Below are 22,463 nucleotides of genomic sequence, written 5' to 3' on the forward strand. Positions count from 1 at the left end.
ATTGTATATGATGGTTAAATATTTACACTTGCAGTGAGAGGGTTAAAAATAGCAACAATTGTTAAGCTAGATGGGCTGCTTTCAGCTAACATATTTACTTAAACTTGTTCTTAAGTATGACACTGACACTGGATTACTGCTTATTGAGTGTGACCTTTAGGAGAAACCTCTGTAGATCGAAATGCGCTGTGCTTTGTGTCGTGTTGTGTTAAACAAAAGAGACTCAAGTTGTAGTGGACATAACGACAAGCTGCTCAGGAAATAGTGACTTGAGCACAGAGCAAGTGTTGACCTGTCAACTTGTCTTCACAGGAGAGGGAGAAGGCCCATGATGGGGCTCGACCCATGAGGGCCATCTTCCTGGCTGATGGCAACATCCTCACCACAGGTTTCAGCCGGATGAGTGAGAGGCAGCTCTCCCTCTGGAACGCGGTAAGCTGCTATTCTACTACTACTGTTCAGGTTGTATAATTATATTATATAACCAATATACATATTTATATAGGTCTTATAGTTGTCTCAAGAACTTGCAGTACTGGATTCCATCACGGTCTTTCAAATAACCGTTTAAATGAAGTGGTAAACACAAGTGAAAAATAAACACAATATCACCAACGTTATTACTTTGACAACGGCCACATTATTCACAGCTGTGAAAGGGCGACATGAATGCCTTCGCCTGCTCTTACTGTTTCAAAACCATTACGTTTCCTGACCGTTCTGTTTCTCAGTCTCTCAACAGAACTCATTTATCATTATTTGTCATGCTTCTGTTTTCTCAGAATAACATGGAGGAGCCCATGACTGTTACTGAAATGGACACCAGCAACGGAGTGCTGCTGCCCTTCTACGACCCAGACACCGGTGTTGTTTACCTCTGTGGGAAGGTCAGCTCCTTCTTCAAGTTCTCAAAAGTCACATTTTCACTGTGATAAATACATAAATAAAACACTTCTTTCATTCTTTGCAGGGTGACAGCAGCATCCGTTACTTTGAGATCACAGAACAGGCTCCGTACGTTCACTTCCTCAGCACCTTTACCACCAAGGAGCCCCAGAGAGGCATGGGCTACATGCCCAAGAGGGGCCTTGATGTCAATAAGTGCGAAATTGCGAGGTAAGCTAAGATGGATATTTAAACATAGGGCTATCGTTAAGGTTTTAACGGTACTACTATTTTATCGATACTGCTTATCGATCCGGTCTTTTAACGGTACTCTCATCGGTTCTTTTGGAGAAGAAAATAAGGTTAACTAAACAAATTGTGAACAAAACTAACATTGCTTTTTATTTAAATTAAATACATAATATGTCACATCAAAAGAAACAACAATGTTTTAACAAATTGTATTGAATAATCTGATGACAGAACTGTGAACAGAATAGCTGAAACTTTAACAAAATAAATAACTCAGTTTCCTCTAATCATTAACCCATGTTTGTATCATTGAGTTAACTCGGTGTGTCGCTGCTAGCATACATAACATCTGACGTGGAAACGTTCCTCGTGGACGGGGCTGCAGAGCTGCTAGAAAGACAGTGGAACCCGGTGCATTCCTCCGTCTGGATGTGGAGCACTTTTGCTACATGTTTAGACAAATTGCTCGTGTTACCGCCCTTACATGCTAAACTCTTATTGCACTTTTGGCAACGAGCATCGAGACGGGTAAAGTTTAACCACACCTTGGAGCACTTAGTTCTCCTCGCTGTGTGTGTGTGTGTGTGTGTGTGTGTGTGTGTGTGTGTGTGTGTGTGTGTGTGTGTGTGTGGCTGCATGTAGCAGCTGCGTGTGTGTAAACGGCCCCGCCCCCTCGCACACAGACGGGGGAGAGAGATCGCTCGTCTGGACTGGAAAGATCGAAAATACTGACGCACACTGACATAATACTGACGCATTTTGCATTATTTTTGCGTATTAGTTGGCGACACTAAAACTGCGATATAATGTTTGTGTAGCATAATACATATGACATATATTGTAGGTGTCTCCAGTACCGATAATGGAGCTTCACGGTACCACGGTCTTTAATAATTCAGCCCCGGGGCCGTTTAATGCCGGGGCTCGGTACCCATCCCTATTTAAACATCATCTCGAACACAGGCATTTGTTCAGAGCCCCGAGATGCTCCACTAGGTGGCAGAATGTGATCATGACAAAATATTTAAACCCTCTCGGGAAGTCTCCAGTAATCTGTCCTCAAACACTGTTTGTTGTTGTTCAATAAATCATTGGATTGTGAGGTAATTCTTAAATGTGTCTGTTGGCAGGTTCTTCAAACTGCACGAGAGGAAGTGTGAGCCCATCGTGATGACTGTACCGAGAAAGGTGAGACCTCATCCTGATTGGCCGCTTTGCAAACGGACAGACCTTTTATCTGCTGTTGAATCACTGGGAGGCTTTCTCTTGAAATGTGTAGCTTTTCTCACAGCTTGTCACGTTATCTTTCTCCGTCAGTCGGACCTGTTCCAGGACGACTTGTACCCAGACACATGTGGCCCTGATCCTGCCCTGGAGGCCGAGGATTGGTTTGATGGCAAGAATGGAGACCCCATCCTCATCTCCCTCAAGAACGGCTACGTCCAGGGCAAGAATCGCGAATTCAAGGTGGTCAAAAAGAACATTTTGGATGGCAAGGCGACCAAGAACACAGAGAACTCGAGCCCTGCCAACAAGTCTGTCTCCCCAACTCCATCGATTGTGAGTCTTTGCATTTGATAACATCTGGTTGATGAACGTGTCTCAGGATTACATGGTTGCTTGGATGTAAAGATACCACTGTGACAACATATGTACACAGAGAGACATATACACATGCAATGATGACACAACATGAAAGCGATACCAATCAAATGCCTGGTAATAATAATAATCTTAAAGAGTTTTCTTTAAATTATAATTGCTCTCTTTACCTCTCTGGGCGCACAGTGGAAAGAAGACACGTTTGTAAATATGAAAATAATGAGAACTATTACAATTTCCCCAAAGCTCAAGGTGACGTTTTAATACGGTGTCTTTTGACGTACAAACAGTCGAAAGATGTTCAGTTTTCTGTCCCATAAGACACAGAAAAGCAGTAAATCCCTTTTTATAAACTAACCACTCTGTGATTTCAGATGTTTATCAAAAGATAACTGACAAAGAACAAGTACAAGCTTTGTCACCCCCACCAAATACTCACTCCCATCAGGGTGATGAACAGTTACAGTGATAATATAGTCCCCACCCTTATCACTCGCGTATGAATGCCCTTCCCTCTCTAGTAGCCTCTCTAGGGCGCTCAGTGTTAAGAAGACTGTCGGCAGAGGGCAGATTGCTGGCTGTCCTCAGGAGGTGGTTTGTAGATGTTGTTCAGCCCACTCTCTGACCCACAAACTGAGGGGTCTGGCTCTGCTCTGGGCGCCTGTTGCTGGGCGTCCTGCCGCACCTCACCCACAACACAGCCGCCCGCCTGGGACCCAGCCCAGGAGTCTGTAGGCAGGCCTGCTCTGTAATCACAGCCCACTGAGCTCCAGCAAACATGTTAACCCTCAGAGGGCCAGACCCTGCCAGAGGCCTGAACCTCCGACACTCTGAGACTGGGAAGGCTCTCCTGCACTATTGTGACATTGGTTCAATACTATTATTATTATTATTATAGTTGTATTCCACTCATGGCAATTACTATCAAACAAGACATGTACACTGTAAGCAGTTTTGTTTTTTGTAGCCCATGATGGAAAGGAGCACGGAGAAGAAAGTCTTTTTTGACCTGCCCCTTATTCAAAAATAGATGGCCTCTCGATCCAAGCTGCTTACAACCAATACTTACAGTAACAAGAAATCAAAATCCACAAAACATGTTACCCGACATGTTCATACTGTCCGATTATTCTTACTGTATACATTTTCTTAAACCTAAAGATGTTCATACAGCCCTTTAAATCATTTGGTAAAGAATTCCACAGAAATACACATCTGCTTTAAAGTAGTCCGTGCAAACTGTTGCTTAAAAAAACATTTCCTTCTGCTCATCCTCTGAATTGAAAACGTAGAATTTGTTTATATTTTCTGGAAGTATTCGGTTGTTTGCTTTATGCACAACTAATGAAGTCTGTAAGTAAATTACATTTTTAAGTTTTAACAGTCTTGACTAAACAAACGGTGTATTTGTGTGTTGTCGGGGATGTGCATTATGCAACATTCTCACTGCTTTCTGTGTGTGTGTATAAAGACTTGTGTACAAACTTCTCATCTCTTGTGTCTCCCACAGAAGTCTGAAGCCAAGCTGGAGGAGATCTTGAAAGAAATCAAATCCCTCAAGGACCTGGTCAGCAGTCAGGAGAAGAGAATCATCAAACTTGAAGATCAAATGTCCAAAATTGCCATTTAGGAACCCTTTACCCGACCCGCTACAATTCAGGACGTTCCATTGGCAGGGGGACCGTGTTTCGTTGGAGGCCTGCCTAGCAACGATCCCTAGCAACATTCCAGATGAACTTTTTCTTAGCCAGCCCCCGACCCTCAGTTTAACACAGATGGAATAAGGACGTGTCACATGACCCTTTTCCTTTAATCATGTGGCAGTTGTTTTTTATTTTGTCTAGAAAAGGTCTAACATAGTCCTTTGCATTTTAGAAATATGACCAAGGAAATAGTCCCCATTTGCCAAAATGCATACCCAGATATTTTTTAAGTATCCGTATATATATCACCATCGCCCAAAATTATAATGTTGCCAAATTTGACATTTTTGTTTACACCCCCAAAAGTATTTCTTTCTCTCTGTGTGGGAGGAGTCAAAATGCAAACGGCGCAGAAGACCAGGTTATGTAAGGGGGTCATCGATACTACGAGATTAAATAATTTGAATAATTTGGTTATGCTCGGAAGATCTCAAACTGTAATTAGGGGGACATAAATTCAGGTTGAAGGATGCCACAGTCTTCACCAAGCACCCAGACTTTACATATGATTCCCGCTGTCGGTGTTGAACCTGCACAAAGTGACTCCTGCTTTCTGCCATTTCTCCTCATTCCCGTCGCTTCCCGTCATTCAGGCTGTGACAATAGTCCACGTAAACATGCATTCCTCTCTGTTTAGCTTCATTAACATGCACCGTGTGCTTATTGAAAAAAAAAAAAAAAAAAATGACAAACACATTCCACAAATCTTATTGGCAGTTTTTGTTGTGTCTGGAAAAATACTTCTGCGACGTTCCTCCGCCTGTGAACACTGTACTGTGGACTCGGTTGCACTGGTTGGTTGTTATTGTGACATCGATGTGCGGCCACTGAAAACACCAACTTTGTGGATTTTCAACCTCAGCGCTGCTTTGTCTCTGCGACCGGTACAGACATCCACCTCAGTGTTTAGAAGCTGCAGTCAAGTGTAGTGGGATTATTTGTTGTCTCTGTTCATTTGCTTGAATTGCCATCTCAGATCTGTACATTCTGAACAAACAAAACAGGAATTGACATGACGACAAGTAATCGCACGTTGACTATTTCAAACCTTCTGGTGGTAAAACTGGAGATCGCTACAGAAACTGTTCATGATAGACCTTAAAGGCCTAGGTTGTGTGTGAGTATGTGCCTCATGTCTTTGGTCTTTTGGGTACCTGTCACTTAGGATGTTCCTGCTTTGTTTCTTATTTGGGGGAGGGTTATGAAAAGGACTCCAAGACTAGCCTCCATCTTGGATGAATTGAATCGTTGGGATATTGCTTCACTGTTAATTTTAGCCTGTTTCTTGTTCCAGCTGTGCTAATATCCCTCTTAGTACTTCCACTTTTTTTAATGGTTTATTTCTCAGATGCCCCTGTTCAGTATAGTTATCCGAATATCAAAGAACCATTGTATTGTCCAGTCTGAGCTGGTTTGATCAGACGGCTACGATAAAGCTCCTCTCGATGTTTTAGTTTAGTTTCCCAGTGGGAAGCTGAGACGGGTAATGGTTCAGTCTGTTGTTTGCCTTCAATATTTGTTACCACTGTAAAGACCTGAAAGTGCCATAGAGGTAACCATGGAAGTGTTTGTAGGGGACTGTTGTGAGAGTAGATATGTGTAGTAAATGGAAGAGTTGAGAGGTGGCCGGCTTTAAAACCACTTCGAGGTGCTATACCTATGTTCAGAGGACCCTGCTCCTAAAGTACTGTCATGAACTCTTGCCAATCCATCCCACAATACACCAGGCTTGGGGTTTGGCAGAAGGCACGGTGACATTTTGACACTTTCCATCTGGATACGGGTATTCAAAACACCTTAGTAATGTCAAACCGAGAAGCTTTTGGAGTCATCGTGGCTTCTAGGAGCAGCGCGTCGTAGAATATAAGGACATCTGAGAGTGCTAACTGATATACTGCCATATCTTGTATATCAGACCGCCACTCTTTATAGCACTGTCGGCACAGAGAGGAGATGAGAAGTAGTAGTGAATAGCGATCCAAAGGGACTCTGTAGGTTGGAGAAGTGTGCAGTTGAAAGATAGATGTATGTTTGTAATTTAGGTCTAGAAAAACTGAGTGAAAGCTTTGTAAATAACATGACCATATTCTCTGTATTTTTTAATTTCTTTTGTGGTTGTGCTGAAGAGGGTATTTGTGTGGGAGGTGGGTTTTAAATGTTTCCCCTTTGTCTGTGTTCCCTGCACCTTGCCATAATGCACCATGAGAAAAGCAGAGCCTCCGTTGATTATAAGAAAAATTAATAAAGAATTTTTAAAATGGCCTGATCTTTTGCATTCAATCATTACTGTTTTTTGTCAGTTATAAGTCCACAGTTTTAGTACAACACATCTGAAACCAACAGGAAGACTCTTAAGAGAAGCCCCCCCCCCCCAATGCTCCCCGGGCGCCGTACATAATGGCATCCCACTGCTCCTAACACTAGGAAGGGTCAAATGCAGAGAAACCGGTTTGTTACATAGTACCTGTACTACGTAATGACAATGAAAGACCAACAATGTGTGTTCCTCAGCCGGTCCAATAGGTATACCTGATTCTTTAAAAAAATGGTATGGCTTGTTTAATGTCGTTTTTGTTCTCGTAAACGGCTGTGCACTGTCGTTTTTAGAAACTTGGAAACCGACAAAATACTGCATTTATTGGGAACCTTTTTTGCTCCAGATTTATACATATTTATTTAGTGCTCTGTTGAGTGTGTCTCACATTGAGTGTTTACTGCAGCAGGGTATACTATGTGCGACGGACGAAATAAAATAAAAGTGCTAATTGCAACACAGGAACATGTCGGCTAGTGCAACATTTTGTATCTTAATGTTTGGTTTTTTTAGACTGTTATACCAGCTGTATCAAACTTTGTTTTGGGATCAATTATTATTTGGTTCAGGTGTTTTAATATGCCTTTATTTTAAATCGTATTCTCTTGTACTGACTGGGACACAAACTATGAAGTAGATGGCCCCAAATGGATAGTGAACTGAAAGTGCAGTAGCTTTAAATAAAGACGGTTAGTGATGGAACAGCTCTTGTGTTTAAGCCACTAATAATATCTTATCACACATAAGCAGTCTCTGTTACATCATGCATTACAAACTCAAAACTACAACATTGTGTGACACAGTAATAGTATACAAGATAATTTCACTCTGAACCTGCACAATTGCTACCTTCTCAACGAAAGCCCACTCTGACCAGCTGTAACATCAACGTCTCACACCATCTGTCAAAATAACCTGAATGAAATAAGAAAGAACGCATCGGCAGCTTTAAATAGTCGACCTGCATATTTAGGGATGTATCCAGAGATAAGTGCTGCTAAAAGACTGTGCCGTTTATATGTTCGCCCTGTACATGTGTTTGGGATGAAAGGGGTTGCTTTCTCTCTGCGCTGCTCTTGTACACAGGCTGTAATCTACGGGCACTTAATTAGAGAGGACTCAGTGGGCGGCAGAGGAGTTTTGGGACTCGCCCCGCCAAGGACAGAAATACACATTTCCTTAAAATATGGGACTCGTGTTCTCTCTGCAACATCTCTGCAGGGAGAGTCAAGCACAACGCTCAGGCTGAAGTTAAATTAACTTAAGTCAGCACACATTGTGGTAAAATACACTTTAATACAAAATGAATTCCCTTCCTAAAACAGCATTTCTTTTGAATAATGGTGTACAAGTATGTACATAATCACTCTGCATGGCTGCTCCCTCCCTGTCATAATTCATAATGTACAGTAAAAAGGTTGAATCCCAAATGGACGCCCCATGAGTGCGAAGAGTGCTTAAGGGAGGTCGGAGAAAAAGAGGGATGGACATCATTTCGCAGTGAGCAGACTTTTCAGGGCTGAGTAAAAAAACGGTCAGTATTACTGAGCAGGGAGGGCGGATGCTCTGAAACTCTTCACTCTTACTTTCCTCTCCGGACTTTGTCTCCCCTGTTCTTCCTCTCTGTTTTCCTAAAACAAGATAAACTCGGGATTACACATTCTGTAAGTATATGTTTATATTTGCAATTTAAAGTGGATGTTATAACGAGTGTATCATTTACATTAGAGATCAATATGATGAGTAATATTTTATGTTAATATATTAATACAACATGTGTTGGAGATACATGTATTACAATGTTAGTATGCTTTTTTATGCTATTGTATACTTCATTATGTTAAGCAGAATTACATTTGCTTATATGGTAACAAGACAGATTTTCAGTTTATAAAATATTGTGCATTTGTACAGAATAAACTAATTTACCCTATAAAGAAGTCTAATTATCTTTAACTCTATTGTTATATTAATACAATTATACAGCAATCTTTTTTCATGCATAACTGTGCTTTTGACACCAAAAGTATGCATTGCTAAAAATACTTTTGTCGTATTCCTTCATTCCTTCCTTCATAAAGCAGAGCTTTTACTTGTAATAATATGTTTTCCTTGTTGTATTGGCAGTTTCCTCTTATAAAATGGACTTATTCTGACGCTGCTAACATCTAAAAACAATACTGACCTTTACTTAAATTATCAGAAATGTAATTAATGTTTATACAGAGGGACTAATTTGCAATCTGTATTTCTTTACACTTAATGCCTACACCTTGAGATAAACAAACATGTTGTATGTAAGAAACTGCTTTGAGATTATTTAAACTATTCCAGAGGCTCTATCTTTGCAAATGTGTATTTCCTGGGCATGCTTTACTTTATTTTGGTCTAAACTGCATTTTTCCCAAACGTCCACGTATACCAGACTATATTTTGTGTTAATGTGTCCAAAATAAGACATAGAGCTCATTCCTTTTAGATGTAGCCCTTAAGATGTCATCGTAGACATATGGACACATACGGTTTGAAATGCTTTCTGTAAATTAAAAGAAAATTAAGAGTTGGAGAGATTAAGCACTCAAATGTCAGGAAAGGGATGAATCGCCCGTGATGTCTGAAGGTATTTAGTTGAAGGTAATGTCGCCCCTCCAGAAAAATAGTGGGAATGTAATTATGTCTGTAATTATAAGATTCAGAGGGCAGTGCTGTACTATAGCTGTACATCCGAGGGTGAAGACCCAGCCCTCTGTGGTCCAGCAGAGCGGAGCGACCACACAGGGAGGGGGATCTCACTGTGGTGTAAATCAGGTTTCTATAGCATGATGCTGATTAGAAGCTTGTCTTTACATCCGAGCACCGTGTAATTATATCCTGTAAATAGTGACAGGCTGAGCCCTGCGACACCAGAGGTGGGAAGTAGTGGAGTACAAATACTTTGTTACTGTACATTTTTCTGGTATCAGTACTTTACTCCACAACGACTTTTTACTTTTACTTCTTACATTTTAAACACAAATACCTGTACTTTCTACTTCTTACAAAACAGGTTTGTTACTTTAGTCTGAATGTGTGTTTGGTGGCGTGATCATTATTATTTAGAGTCATTGCGTGCCTATTGATTTGAACACGATCCGTGTATCCATCATTTCCTGGTCTTCTCTAAAGAAGACGGACCAATGAAAACGTTGTCATGTTGCCGTTGTTCCCATGGAAACATTCATTAGCAAACAATGACATTATTGTTCTATTAATATAAAGGGAGGTCAGGTACTCTTTAAAACAGCTGCTAGTTATGGGCACTTTATACTTAAGTACATTTCAAAGCCCATACTTCTTTACTTTTACTTGAGTAAAGAAGTTTAGTCAGTACTTCTACTTTTACCAGAGTATTTTTAAACACGAGTATCTGTACTTCTACTTGATTAAGGCTGTGTGTGCTTTTCCGTCTCTGTGCAACACTAGCTACCTTATGTTAGAGTTCAACATGACGTTGAGATGGAAATGGAAGAAAGGTAATATTGGGTTAGTACGTGTATACAGTCGGATGTTCTGTCAGTACATTTTCCTGGAAGCAGGAATCTCTCCATCCGTCTGTGCTGCTGCGGCTCGGCTGGTGCTCGGCAGCTGCTGCCCGGTGTAAATATAGAGGCCGCAGCCGCAGGTCTCCCACGCCTCTGTGCTCCCCTGGAATATAGCTTCCTCTTGGCTTTGGTGTGGCAGATGGGCCTCCCTCTACTTTACAAATTATAAGGCCTTCAGCACCAAAACTCACTGTCTCCACCCCAAATAAGTAATGGCTACTAAAATAGATCTGGTGAAAGATAGGAAAGGCAGAAAAACCTGAGTCAAAGAGTACTGGAGGTACATTTCAGATGGAAAAAGCTCTTAAAACAATATTATGATTCTCTCATTAGCATATTTTGCATTAAAGACAGCTTGACACTGATGAGCTTAGTTTCTAAACGGGTCCCAAGACAAACCATAGGGATCACAAGATTACAACTTCATATTTTACATTATATTTTCTGTCTTCTTAGTCTGTTATCTTGGTCCGTTTCTTTAAAGAAATTGTTTCACGTTTATTGCCAAGAGTTAGATTAAGATGATTGACTCTCATGTTTACAATAAATATTTAGCTAAGGCAGGAGGCTTAGCTTTGCATAAAGACAAATCACAGGGAGCGTGGTTAACCAAAGTTCAAATAAACACCAGCCGGCTCCAGGAAGTCACTGCACCGGGCGTTTGCTCGCCAAGAAACAGTTATTGTACCTTTTATAACTCCCTTAAAAAGAACATTGTGTTTGGATTAAAGAAAGTGGATGCAATGTTTATCCCTGAGCTTTACCATGCTGCTAGAGGACTTCTGTAACCTCAAGACAGAGCCAGGCTACATTTTTCTGTCTTTTGCAAAGCTCACCAACCTCCAGGGTCACAAGTCACTAAGTCAGTGCTTCTCCTCAAGATAAGAATTACAAATGCATCTATTTGTATGCTAAATCCATGATGTTGGTGTTGTTGCAGGACGCTGAGGAGAAGATGAAGTCCCACACGTTTTTCCTTGCCACCTGTGTGACCCTGCTCTCGCTGTGTCATGCTACTCCGCTGTTCTACAACATCTCCATGGACGGCAGTGGGGATGAAGCCGAGCTGGAGCTCCTTCCCATCTCCTTCACCACTCGAGCCCCCGTTCTCATCTCCGCTGCGACTGGACCCCCCAGCCTCACCGCCACCATCACCAACACCATCACCACCACCATGATCCGCCTGAAGGACTTTGTCTTCACCCGAGTGGTGGACTTCCTGCAGGAGCATCTGCTCATCATCATCGTTGTGACCTCTCTACTCATCGTCATGGTCTTCATCATCTGCTGTGCCTCTGCCATGAGTCAGAAGCGTAAGCTGGAAGCCTACAAACCCCTCCCTAACTCAAACAAGAAGCTTGCGGCAAGCAAAACAAACGCACCCAAGAACTCCAGTGAGCCCGTGGAGAGGCCCTACGCTGTGGACCACGTCAAGAGGGTCCAGACTCAGAGCATGGCCTCCCCCAAGACCATGCGCCAGCCCTCCAAGGCTCTGGTGGGAGAGAGGGGGCGGGACGTCCGGTTGTCGCCTCGCCAGGAGGTGAGGAAGGTCCAGGAGGTCGAGGAGGTGGAAAGGCGCAAAGAGGAGCCCAAGCAGAAAGAGCAGCCGAAGCCCAGGGAGGAGGTGCAGCAGAGCGCCAGCACCAGCGCCGCCTGCACCGCCTGCACCTGCCACCTGAAGAAGGGTCACCACTAGGGGTCGGGGCTGATGGTGGCAACCACGACAGAACAACACGATCTGACAGGTTATACTGTACACATTTGGAAAGAAATCATTGGGATTGAAATCTGAAATACCTTTGGATAACAACAGCCAGCAGGAAATGTATTTGTAAAGGTCATGCCCAAAATATAACTCATCTGATGTAAAAATGAAATTAAAAGTTAAACTATTGAATTTAGCTGCATACATCCTGTCTACAAAAGTTGCATCTCAAAGTTTTTGATTTATATAAAGGGTTAAAAAGCCAATAATTGATAATGGCTTTTTCTTTTTACCTGCTGACAACCTTTCGGTTTAAAGAGGCTCAGTGGTCCTTAGTCTTGCAGTGGTTGGCCAGTAGGTTTTTTTAAATTATTAGAAGATAAGTAAGTCATTGTGTTCAGAAAGATTATCATTAGAGCAATACTAAGTCAATATTTTGAGACAGATATAATGCATGGATCTTTTATCCATCACAAGGCATCTTTGTGTCTTATCTTTTGTATTTAAGTGACTAATCTAATGTTACTGTGCCATTAAGGTAGCATCACTTGAAACCGTGAAATACCATTTTCTTTATGGATACAATCGTTTTTAAAAGAGAAAAATAAAAATGATGATAAATGGGCAGCCATTGGTTTCCATGGCGCCCCAAAAGCAATGACAGATCAGTATCCGTGTGTTGTTGACACAGAGATGTGTGACTCATGCCTGCCTTGACGAGGGATCTCCTCGTACGTCCTGCTGTTCGCCTCGGCGTCTCTCCTGCGGCTCGGAGCTCTGACCTCTTTAGAGCTCACCTCTGCTGCTGTAAATAAAGCAAAGCGAGAAGCCAGAAGCCGGATTGTTCTAACAAAACAATCTCTTTTTATTTACCTTCATATTTACTTATCTTCGTTTGTTATTTCATTTTCATATCCTATTGCTTTTTACTTCACAAACCACAAATTCACAAAGCTTTACACCAAAAGCACAATTTTCAACTGTGTTACCGGTTACATTAAGTACATATATATATATATTATCTATCTGTATACATATTTATTTTGGTTGATAATTCTGATCTGCCTTAAAAAAAAGAAGCAGCTTTTTGGGGGGGGTACAACAACTTTGTGAATCAGGTTTTTATTTTATTTTAATAAGCAATACTTATGTTTAATTTAAATAATGGGGTTTATCTTTAATGTAATAATTAGTAATGGGTCAAAAGCTCGAGTACAGGGATAGATAGTTGGCCTGTGTTGCTGTTATATTTAGCTGTATTTGTTTTGATATTCCTATGGATTTGTTTGACTAAAATGTAAGATTTTTGTAAACTCTCCATCTTACTGTCCCTTTACTGAAGTCAACGACTCTAAATGTGTGAGTTTGTATGCCTACTTTTTAACCTCAGATTGCTTTCCTCAGATGTTTCCAAACAGATGCTTCCTTTGTAAGTGACAGTTTTGTTTTGCTTGTGTTGAATAAAATTGTTCTTGACAACGTTTCTGTCATTATTGAAAATGGTGGAAAGGGTTTCACGATGAAAGACATATGCAGCTCCGTAGAAACCTAAGATTAGAAAAGGCGCGGCAGGGTTAAAAACAAAGGATGACTACTTGAACATTATGTTCCACTCGGGACTGTAATTCAGAGCTGCATACACTGAAGAATCATGGGTAACTCTTTTTAAGGTAATTGCCCAAATGTCAGATTTGTATATGTGCTCTCTGGTGGGAGGAGCTGTCTTCCAATGTAACAAGGCCAAGCTGTGCACACACATAGACACTCTCTCTCTCACACTCACACACACACATATTGTTATGCTTGGCCGTGGCGAGGCACCATCACACCCAGACCCCGGCCTGCAGAAGGTATCGGAGCCTGGAGATGACGAGGGCCCCGTTGTCCTTCACTGGCAACTCTACAAGATTGCTTAAATATTTCAGCAGCAGTGAACCAGATCCATACAGAGCCCTTTGATCCCAAACAAGCCCTCATCCTCACGTATTCTCTGTATGAATCTTAAGACTCTGATTTCTTTCAGTATTCAAAGACAATACTTTTGGGTTTCTTACTTTTAAAGGGCAAAGAAAAAGTACCCTTGTGTGAAGAGTACAATTATTGATATCAGGTAGGCCTATTAGCAATATGTAATGAGCTCATCCAGAATGCAGCGGCTCGTCTGGTCTTCAACCTTCCTACATTCTCCCACACCACGCCGCTCCTCCGCTCCCTCCACTGGCTTCCAGTAACTGCTAGAATCCACTTCAAGACACTGGTACTTGCGTACCATGCTGCGAATGGATCTGGCCCTTCCTACATCCAGGACATGGTTAAACCGTACACCCCAGCTCGTGCACTCCGCTCTGCATCAGCCAAACGACTCGCTGCACCCTCGCTGCGAGGGGGACCCAAGTTCCCATCAGCAAAAACACGTGGGTTTGCTATCCTGGCTCCAAGATGGTGGAATGAGCTCCCCATTGACATCAGGACCGCAGAAAGCTTACACACCTTCCGGCGCAGACTGAAAACTCATCTCTTTCGACTCCACTTCGAGCGATAGAATTACTAACAAAGAACTGCTAACAGAGCACTTATATACTAATAAAGGGCTGGCTTATCTAAAGCCAGTTGAGTAGCACTTGAAATGCTTGGCTCAATGAAACCTGATGTCCTTTATGATTCTGTTTTCTTCAAGGTTGTGTCTTCCTGGTCGAATGTACTTATTGTAAGTCGCTTTGGATAAAAGCGTCAGCTAAATGTAATGTAATGTAATGTAATGTAATCATCACACTTTAATAATGTCGTGATACATTTTAACAATAGATTTGCATATGTGTGAACCTGTATCAATGTAAAAGTGGCAGATGGTGTAGAAAGAAGGGCATTCACACACATAGCCTATTCCTAAAGCACAATATCCATCAATAAAAAAAGTTTGCTCTGGATCAAAAGTGTGTCGACTCTTCACAGATCAAACATCCAACATGACGACAGCAGCTCTAAGGCGTAATCCTGTGTGGGCTGAAACGTGAGCCCTGACAGAGCCTGGCACCGGGGTCAGATTCCCCGCTCTTTTGTCAACGAGGTGCTAAATAATTAGAGAAAGTACAACCCCTTCACTTTCACTCTTCCCACCCGGTGACGGGAAGACACACAGCTGCAGGGCCACCCAGCAACCCTGTCTGTCCGAGGTCTACATACTGTTTACAGGAAGCTTGGTAACGTCAGATCAGGATATATCTGGGATACCCGTGAACTCTTTACAGGACATCTCACGGACCTGTCAATCACTCTGAGAGGTGAAGAGGATCCAGAATAGGTAACACAGCACCTTGAGGCTGACGTTAAACTTTGATGAGCATCTGCCAGGAATTCTCATCGGTGGTTAGATCTGAAGAGAGACACGGGCCACGTGCGGACAATCCTGCTCATCTCCGCTGAGGAGCACATACAACAGGAAGAGGAAATGGTAAGTGTGTGTGGGCCTTTCATAATTCATTGTTGGGAATGTTCAGTCTTATAAGTCATCGTTTATGAGTTTAAATGATTATATGTTGCTAATAATGGCTTTATAACTACATGGATGTTGTTTCACATCTCATGTAGTTCCTGTTTAGAGGGTCAAAGGTCAGGGATAAGAGGTTTAAGGGGTGAAAAAAGAAAACAAGTGATATCTGGGATATTTATGAGGCCTTCAGTAATGTCTGATGCGTAAAGCATTGTTAACATATCTAATTATCATTAATAAAACCATTATTAGCAATTTGAAATACCCGTTTTTAAGTTGTAGCAAGTAAGAAATGTGTTTAATGCGGTCGTTTTCATTATTCCTGGCAGTGAGTCATGCTTGGCTTCAGATGTGGTGGAAAGGTTTATGTCCTCCTGGTTCTCTGCATCGGCCCCCTGGCCTGCCTCCTCCCCTCCCCCTGTCCCCCCGGCTGCTGCTGCCCAGGGTTCCTGGTCCTGTGCGAGTCTCTGGGCCTCAGGTCGTTGCCTCGCTCTGTCCCTCTCAGCACCGCGGCTCTCTCTGTGGCCAGGAACCAGCTGTGTAACGTGGACCACCTGCTGCAGCCCTTCTCCGGCCTGCAGGAGCTGAGCCTCAGTCACAACCTGCTGCCCCGCTTCCCCCGCGGCCTCCCCCCCAGCTTGGAGTCCTTGCTGCTACAAGAAAACCGCATCACGTTTATAACCTCAGGCGCCCTGCGACAACTGGGGAACCTCACTCGTTTGGATCTGGAGGACAACCGCATCAGTGCCATCCAACCGGGGGCCTTTCTGGGTCTCCCCAGGCTGCAGGTCCTGATTCTGAAGGGGAACAAGCTTACAAGCCTCCCTCTAAATCTCCCTCCATCACTGACACATTTGGACATCTCAGCAAACTGCATCTCGGTCCTGGACCTGCCCTCTCTGTCTGCTCTGGTCAACCTGCAGGTCCTGAAGATCAACAGTAACTGCTTGCGCTCGGTCCCAGAGAGCGCGTTCGACGGGCTGCCGCGCCTCAGATCTGTGGACCTGACCAACAACCTCTGGGTGTGTGAGTGTGACATCTTGTATCTGTACCGCTGGCTTCTGAGAGGCAGGGTGAGGATGGCCACGGACCTGGTTTGCAGCGAGCCCGTCCATCTCGCTGACCGCCTGCTTCTGGATCTGTCCGTCATGGCCATCTGTCCTCGTGTCCTGAAGCCAAACGAGAGGACACAGCAACTGGACCTGAGTTCTGCCCTGGAGACAGTGAAGCCCAACGAGAGGACACACCAACTGGACCTGAGTTCTGCCCTGGAGACAGTGAAGCCCAACGAGAGGACACACCAACTGGACCTGAGTTCTGCCCTGGAGACAGTGAAGCCCAACGAGAGGACACAACAACTGGACCTGAGTTCTGCCCTGCAGACAGTGAAGCCCAACGAGAGGACACAACAACTGGACCTGAGTTCTGCCCTGCAGACAGTGAAGCCCAACGAGAGGACACAACAACTGGACCTGAGTTCTGCCCTGCAGACAGTGAAGCCCAACGAGAGGACACAACAACTGGACCTGAGTTCTTCCCTGGAGACAGTGAAGCCCAACGAGAGGACACAGCAACTGGACCTGAGTTCTGCCCTGGAGACAGTGAAGCCCAACGAGAGGACACAACAACTGGACCTGAGTTCTGCCCTGGAGACAGTGAAGCCCAACGAGAGGACACAGCAACTGGACCTGAGTTCTGCCCTGCAGACAGTGAAGCCCAACGAGAGGACACAACAACTGGACCTGGGTTCTGCCCTGGAGACAGTGAAGCCCAACGAGAGGACACAGCAACTGGACCTGAGTTCTGCCCTGGAGACAGTGAAGCCCAACGAGAGGACACAGCAACTGGACCTGAGTTCTGCCCTGGAGACAGTGAAGCCCAACGAGAGGACACAACAACTGGACCTGAGTTCTGCCCTGGAGACAGTGAAGCCCAACGAGAGGACACAGCAACTGGACCTGAGTTCTGCCCTGCAGACAGTGAAGCCCAACGAGAGGACACAGCAACTGGACCTGAGTTCTGCCCTGCAGACAGTGAAGCCCAACGAGAGGACACAGCAACTGGACCTGAGTTCTGCCCTGGAGACAGTGAAGCCCAACGAGAGGACACAGCAACTGGACCTGAGTTCTGCCCTGGAGACAGTGAAGCCCAACGAGAGGACACAGCAACTGGACCTGAGTTCTGCCCTGGAGACAGTGAAGCCCAACGAGAGGACACACCAACTGGACCTGAGTTCTGCCCTGGAGACAGTGAAGCCCAACGAGAGGACACACCAACTGGACCTGAGTTCTGCCCTGGAGACAGTGAAGCCCAACGAGAGGACACAACAACTGGACCTGAGTTCTGCCCTGCAGACAGTGAAGCCCAACGAGAGGACACAACAACTGGACCTGAGTTCTGCCCTGGAGACAGTGAAGCCCATGGGACCAAGCCCATCTGAACCCAAGCAGTATTTGGGAATAGTGTCAGAGCTGATATCAGAAGAAACCACTGATGGGCTTCTTTCCAAAGATGCTCATAAGACTCGTGTGACACTGGACCACTACTCTTTAGAGACCCTCACCTACGAGGAGTGTTTGTCCCTAAATAAAACACAAGCATCTAGCTCACCTGATTTAAAAACCACTTCAGTCCCTGCTGAGGAACAGAAAAGCAGAGACAACATCACAAGTGGGTCCCCTCACGTTAACACGACCCCTGCTGAAGGGACTCGATCTCTGCTCTCTACTCACAGAGATGCACCCCGGCCCACTCTGGACCCTCGACCGCTCACACAACGCGACTCTGTGCTGGTCGTCTCTCTGCTGGCAGTGTTATGTGTGTTAGTAGCTCTCCTGATGCTGGTGGTGCTGCTTGTACTGAAAAAAGTTCTCCTGCGGCACCAGCAGGTGGCGCCACTTAATGTAGGGTCTGGTGGATGACAATGATACACAAGCACGGACATTTTTTTAAATAACTTTATTCACAATAGGCACACACAGAATACCCTGAATAATGATATTGTATGCGTTCTTCAGCTGTTAACTGCATTTTTATACTGAATCCTTCACGATGGAGAGGAAAGGCCAACAAATGCTGAAAAAAATCTTGACCTATAGTTTCTGATTTCTTTATTTGGTTTCTGTGTAGTAAACACTGCAAAGGAGGAGCAATGTTGAGTTTGAATTAAAATGTTTACCATGAACTTACAACTCCAAAATCAGCCTCAATAAAGAGCCAATGACTGCTTATGAGATGAGAAGCAGATAAACAATAACCCCTGCCATTCTCTTAAGAGAGTCATGGTGTATAACTCCCTGAAGACCTGGTGTAGTATTATGGTGATCCATCCTTTCAAACAGCACTGCAGTGAAACATTACAGGGCTGGAGACACAACGGATTGTGAATAACACACATTAACCGGTGGCTTGCACACGCTTCTCCTTCTTGTCCTGTTGTTTTATTCTGTAGTCTGACAGCGCTGCTTTAATGGCATCCTCTGCAAGCACTGAAAGAAAGGAGGGAAGAGTTTAAACAAACACTTTGAGCATGAAATAAGCGTCCATTGTTTACACAGCCTAGTAACAACTGAAAGGAAAACCCTGAAGAAGTGAGTTGAGAAATGTCAACGGTTGACCATTCGTACTCAGAAAACTCATTGAGATTTTGTTTAAGTAGCCATCAGTAAAGTGGATATAATGACTTATTGTTCATGCAATTAATCAAACAGCTTTAACAGTCTTGTAAAGTCAGACAATTACATCACTTCACTGAAACCCTGAAAAAAAACCATGTATGCCATATTAAAGTATCCAAAAGATGATATGTAGTTTCAGAATACTATAGAAATATAGCCCAAAAACTGAGAAGAACCAAATAATGGAATATACTTTTGGTTTCAGTAACGAGAGTTCAGTTGTGTTCTTATAACCCTTACTGTGAACATGACAGTGCTACTTTCAGTATGTCATTGTGTTGCTTTGAACTTACTGGAGCAGTGCAGCTTGACTGGTGGAAGGCAGAGTTCTTTGGCGATGTCTGTGTTCCTGATCTGCAGAGCTTCTTCCACCTACAGAATGAAAGCAGACTTAGATAAAAAAAAAGCAGGCCTTATAATGCCACTATTCTTCTTTCAATCCATGTTTTACAAACTCACCGACTTCCCCTTCACCCACTCTGTCGCTAGAGAACTGGAGGCAATGGCTGATCCGCAGCCAAATGTCTTAAACTTTGCATCAACAATCATGCCATGGTCATCCACCTCGATCTAAAGACAACATAGAATACACCTAGTTGTACAAAAGTAATGACAGTCATGACAGCAGTAGCATTTGACCTCTAACTTACCTGAAGCTTCATTACATCACCACAGGCCGGTGCACCCACCAAACCAGTCCCCACATTCTTGGAGTTTTTGTCTAGAGTTCCTACATTTCTTGGGTTTTCATAATGGTCCACCACCTTGAGGAGCGAGACACACGGAAAATTAGATGTAATTGTTTTAGAGTGTAGTAGAGATAGGACCTATAGGTTTAAGTTAGCTACCCTACTGTATGTATTTATGTTTCATAGCTTAACATATTTGACATACTAAGAAGACCTTCCAGTCTTATATTGAGTTACTGGGTGATTGTTGATGTGTTTTAATCACAGGTGGTCCATGTAGAGATAATTTGAATAACTTGATATACTGCAGTTGGATATCTTAACCTATAAATATATGTCAAAGTGTATTCAATTATTGATGTATTATTTGTATTCGGTAAAAATCTAAATATTTAAAGTAAATAGTAACTAAAAGCTGTCAAATAAATGTAGTGGAGTAAAAAGTACAATATTGTACAACATGTAGTGAAGTACAAGTATTAAGTAGCATAAACTGAGCCTACTCAGGGATGTACTTCAAAATGGTACATAAGTACTTTAGTAAATGTAGTATGTACCATGTTATAATCAGAAACAGGTTTACACGTACGAGGAATTTGACTTGGTGTCGTGGTGCATACATAAAAGTAAAACTATAATTAAAAACACAGGTAGAGAACTAGAAAAATATAAGAAATAATAAAGAATATAGTCAAATATAACAGTATTTACATTGCAATGGAATGGAATAAGAAGGAATAAAATATGGATCAAACATCGGCAGTAATAACTGGTTATACCCATTGAAATTGATGAAAAAGTTGAAAACAGCTATTGCCAATCTCTTACAATATGAGTTAAGTTATACAAAGACCCCAGGGTCTTAACTCGTGTGGACGTGTGGACACAGGTTTGACCCCCTGTGAGATTCACACGACACATAACGTAGTTTACCTTCAGTAAAACGTGTGACATCAATAACACATGTGACATTACGAGTTTAAAACACATTTGAGTTACCTTTATGTGATATAAACACTGTGCCTTGAGCTCCGGGCTGAATACACGTCTGCTAAATAACAACAGCGAGGACGCGGAGTTTCGCAGAGACACAATCGCCATGTTGAGATAACGATGGCGATGAACAGAAACCAACGAGTGAGAACGAAAGAAGACGAGCACCCTTTGTTGACAAACAAGTTTGGAAGGGCTCATCGAGAAAGGAGCGTCCTCTAGAGGCGAACAGCAGCCACTACAGGGGACACATGTAACATAAGATAAAATATAGTTTATTAGTCCCAATTTGGGAAATGTTTTTGTTGCAGCAGCATGTTGAACAAATATTGCACATCCTTAGAAATGAAAAAGAGTAGAAAAATAAACAATTATACAATATAAACATCTAAAAAATAGCAAACAAAACAAACTAAAAGAGTGAAAATATATAAGAGTTGACTGTGAAGAAAACATATCTAAACTATCTGATTAATACAACTCCTATTGAAAGTCTGCATTACAGCTAACACAATTTAAATGTGGGATACTATTTACATTTAATGTGCTAGAATGGCAAGATAAGATAAGATATATTTTATTGATCCCAATTTGGGAATTATTTTTGTCAAAGCAGCTTGGATAAGACATTGGACATGAATTAGAGGTAAATACAATTAAATAAAAACAATAACGATATATATAACAGCAGTAGAAGCAAAATACGCAAAACAGTGAATATATATCAATTATGAAGGATATATATCTATAGAGTAGAGTATATATTACAAGTTAACAGTTAGTTCTATATTTAGGAACATGTTTTATTCATATAAAGAGAGGACATTAATACATGTTTTACCTAGAATAAAAATAATATAGTACAGCATTATTAATAGAAACTAATTGTTAATTTAAGAAATATTTAATCTGAAATATGAAACTGTACTTTCTTTTTATTTTGATAACTGTATATGACTACCCCTGATCAGAGCCCTAGAGAGCCCTAGTATCTCTATGGCTCTGCCCCTGATGTGAACTTTTTTGTATTTAAAATATATGATGTTTATTTATGTTCTTGAATAAAAACACCTTTTGATCACAACCACTTTACGAAAATGGGTTTCATCCATGGATGTATAATAGAGAGGCGAAGTCCCGCCCATCTATTTACGACCCATGGGACCTTATTTCGGAAAAATTATGTATTGAAGTCAATGGAGAGAGAAAGATGATCTCTCGATCCCGTTTGAATTGTGCCATGAATTACACAAAAAATCATTTCCATGTCAAAAAAGTCACAGTTTGTCGTAAAAAAAGAAGAAAGAAATGCTAACGCTACATTAGCATCGGCGATCTTTTCTACTTCATGCTATCTGCACAAATGGTTGACATTCAACATTCTTCTGGACGTGTTTCATTGTGGTTGAGTAACCAGTTGAGTAGCACTTGAAATGTTTGTACTTATATGATTCTGTTTTCTTCAAGGTTGTATCTTCCTGGTGTAAGTCGCTTTGGATAAAAGCGTCTGCTAAATGCAATGTAATATACAGACTATGGACCAGAGATGTAGTTCATTGAGCGGTTTCACAC

General features: G+C 42.4%; 3 protein-coding genes across 3 annotated transcripts in view; 2 read left to right on the forward strand and 1 right to left on the reverse strand.

The window, feature by feature from the left end:
- coro1ca (coronin, actin binding protein, 1Ca) overlaps positions 1 to 6,703 on the forward strand; it is a 38,427-nt gene extending 31,724 nt beyond the window's left edge. Inside the window, exons 6-11 of the mRNA XM_034090522.1 lie at positions 313 to 432; positions 783 to 887; positions 971 to 1,116; positions 2,268 to 2,325; positions 2,455 to 2,697; positions 4,250 to 6,703. Coding sequence (XP_033946413.1) covers positions 313 to 432; positions 783 to 887; positions 971 to 1,116; positions 2,268 to 2,325; positions 2,455 to 2,697; positions 4,250 to 4,369 — 792 coding nt within the window. The 3' untranslated portion in view covers positions 4,370 to 6,703. The remainder of the gene's footprint in view (positions 1 to 312; positions 433 to 782; positions 888 to 970; positions 1,117 to 2,267; positions 2,326 to 2,454; positions 2,698 to 4,249) is intronic.
- Positions 6,704 to 8,318: 1,615 nt separating this feature from the next.
- Positions 8,319 to 12,804, forward strand: tmem119a (transmembrane protein 119a). Its single transcript, XM_034091925.1, has 2 exons — positions 8,319 to 8,420; positions 11,278 to 12,804. Exon 2 carries the CDS (start codon positions 11,293 to 11,295, stop codon positions 12,031 to 12,033), a length of 741 nt encoding a protein of 246 aa, XP_033947816.1. The 5' UTR covers positions 8,319 to 8,420; positions 11,278 to 11,292; the 3' UTR covers positions 12,034 to 12,804.
- Positions 12,805 to 18,481: 5,677 nt separating this feature from the next.
- Positions 18,482 to 21,038, reverse strand: iscua (iron-sulfur cluster assembly enzyme a). The gene is made up of 5 exons (XM_034091145.2): positions 20,898 to 21,038; positions 19,860 to 19,973; positions 19,669 to 19,779; positions 19,503 to 19,581; positions 18,482 to 19,020 (listed from the first exon to the last, which is right to left on the reverse strand). Exons 1-5 carry the CDS (start codon positions 20,997 to 20,999, stop codon positions 18,929 to 18,931), a joined length of 498 nt encoding a protein of 165 aa, XP_033947036.1. The 5' UTR covers positions 21,000 to 21,038; the 3' UTR covers positions 18,482 to 18,928.
- Positions 21,039 to 22,463: the final 1,425 nt, after the last annotated feature.

The sequence above is a fragment of the Pseudochaenichthys georgianus genome, chromosome 9 (genome assembly GCF_902827115.2).
Source record: "Pseudochaenichthys georgianus chromosome 9, fPseGeo1.2, whole genome shotgun sequence".
NCBI lineage: Eukaryota > Metazoa > Chordata > Actinopteri > Perciformes > Channichthyidae > Pseudochaenichthys > Pseudochaenichthys georgianus.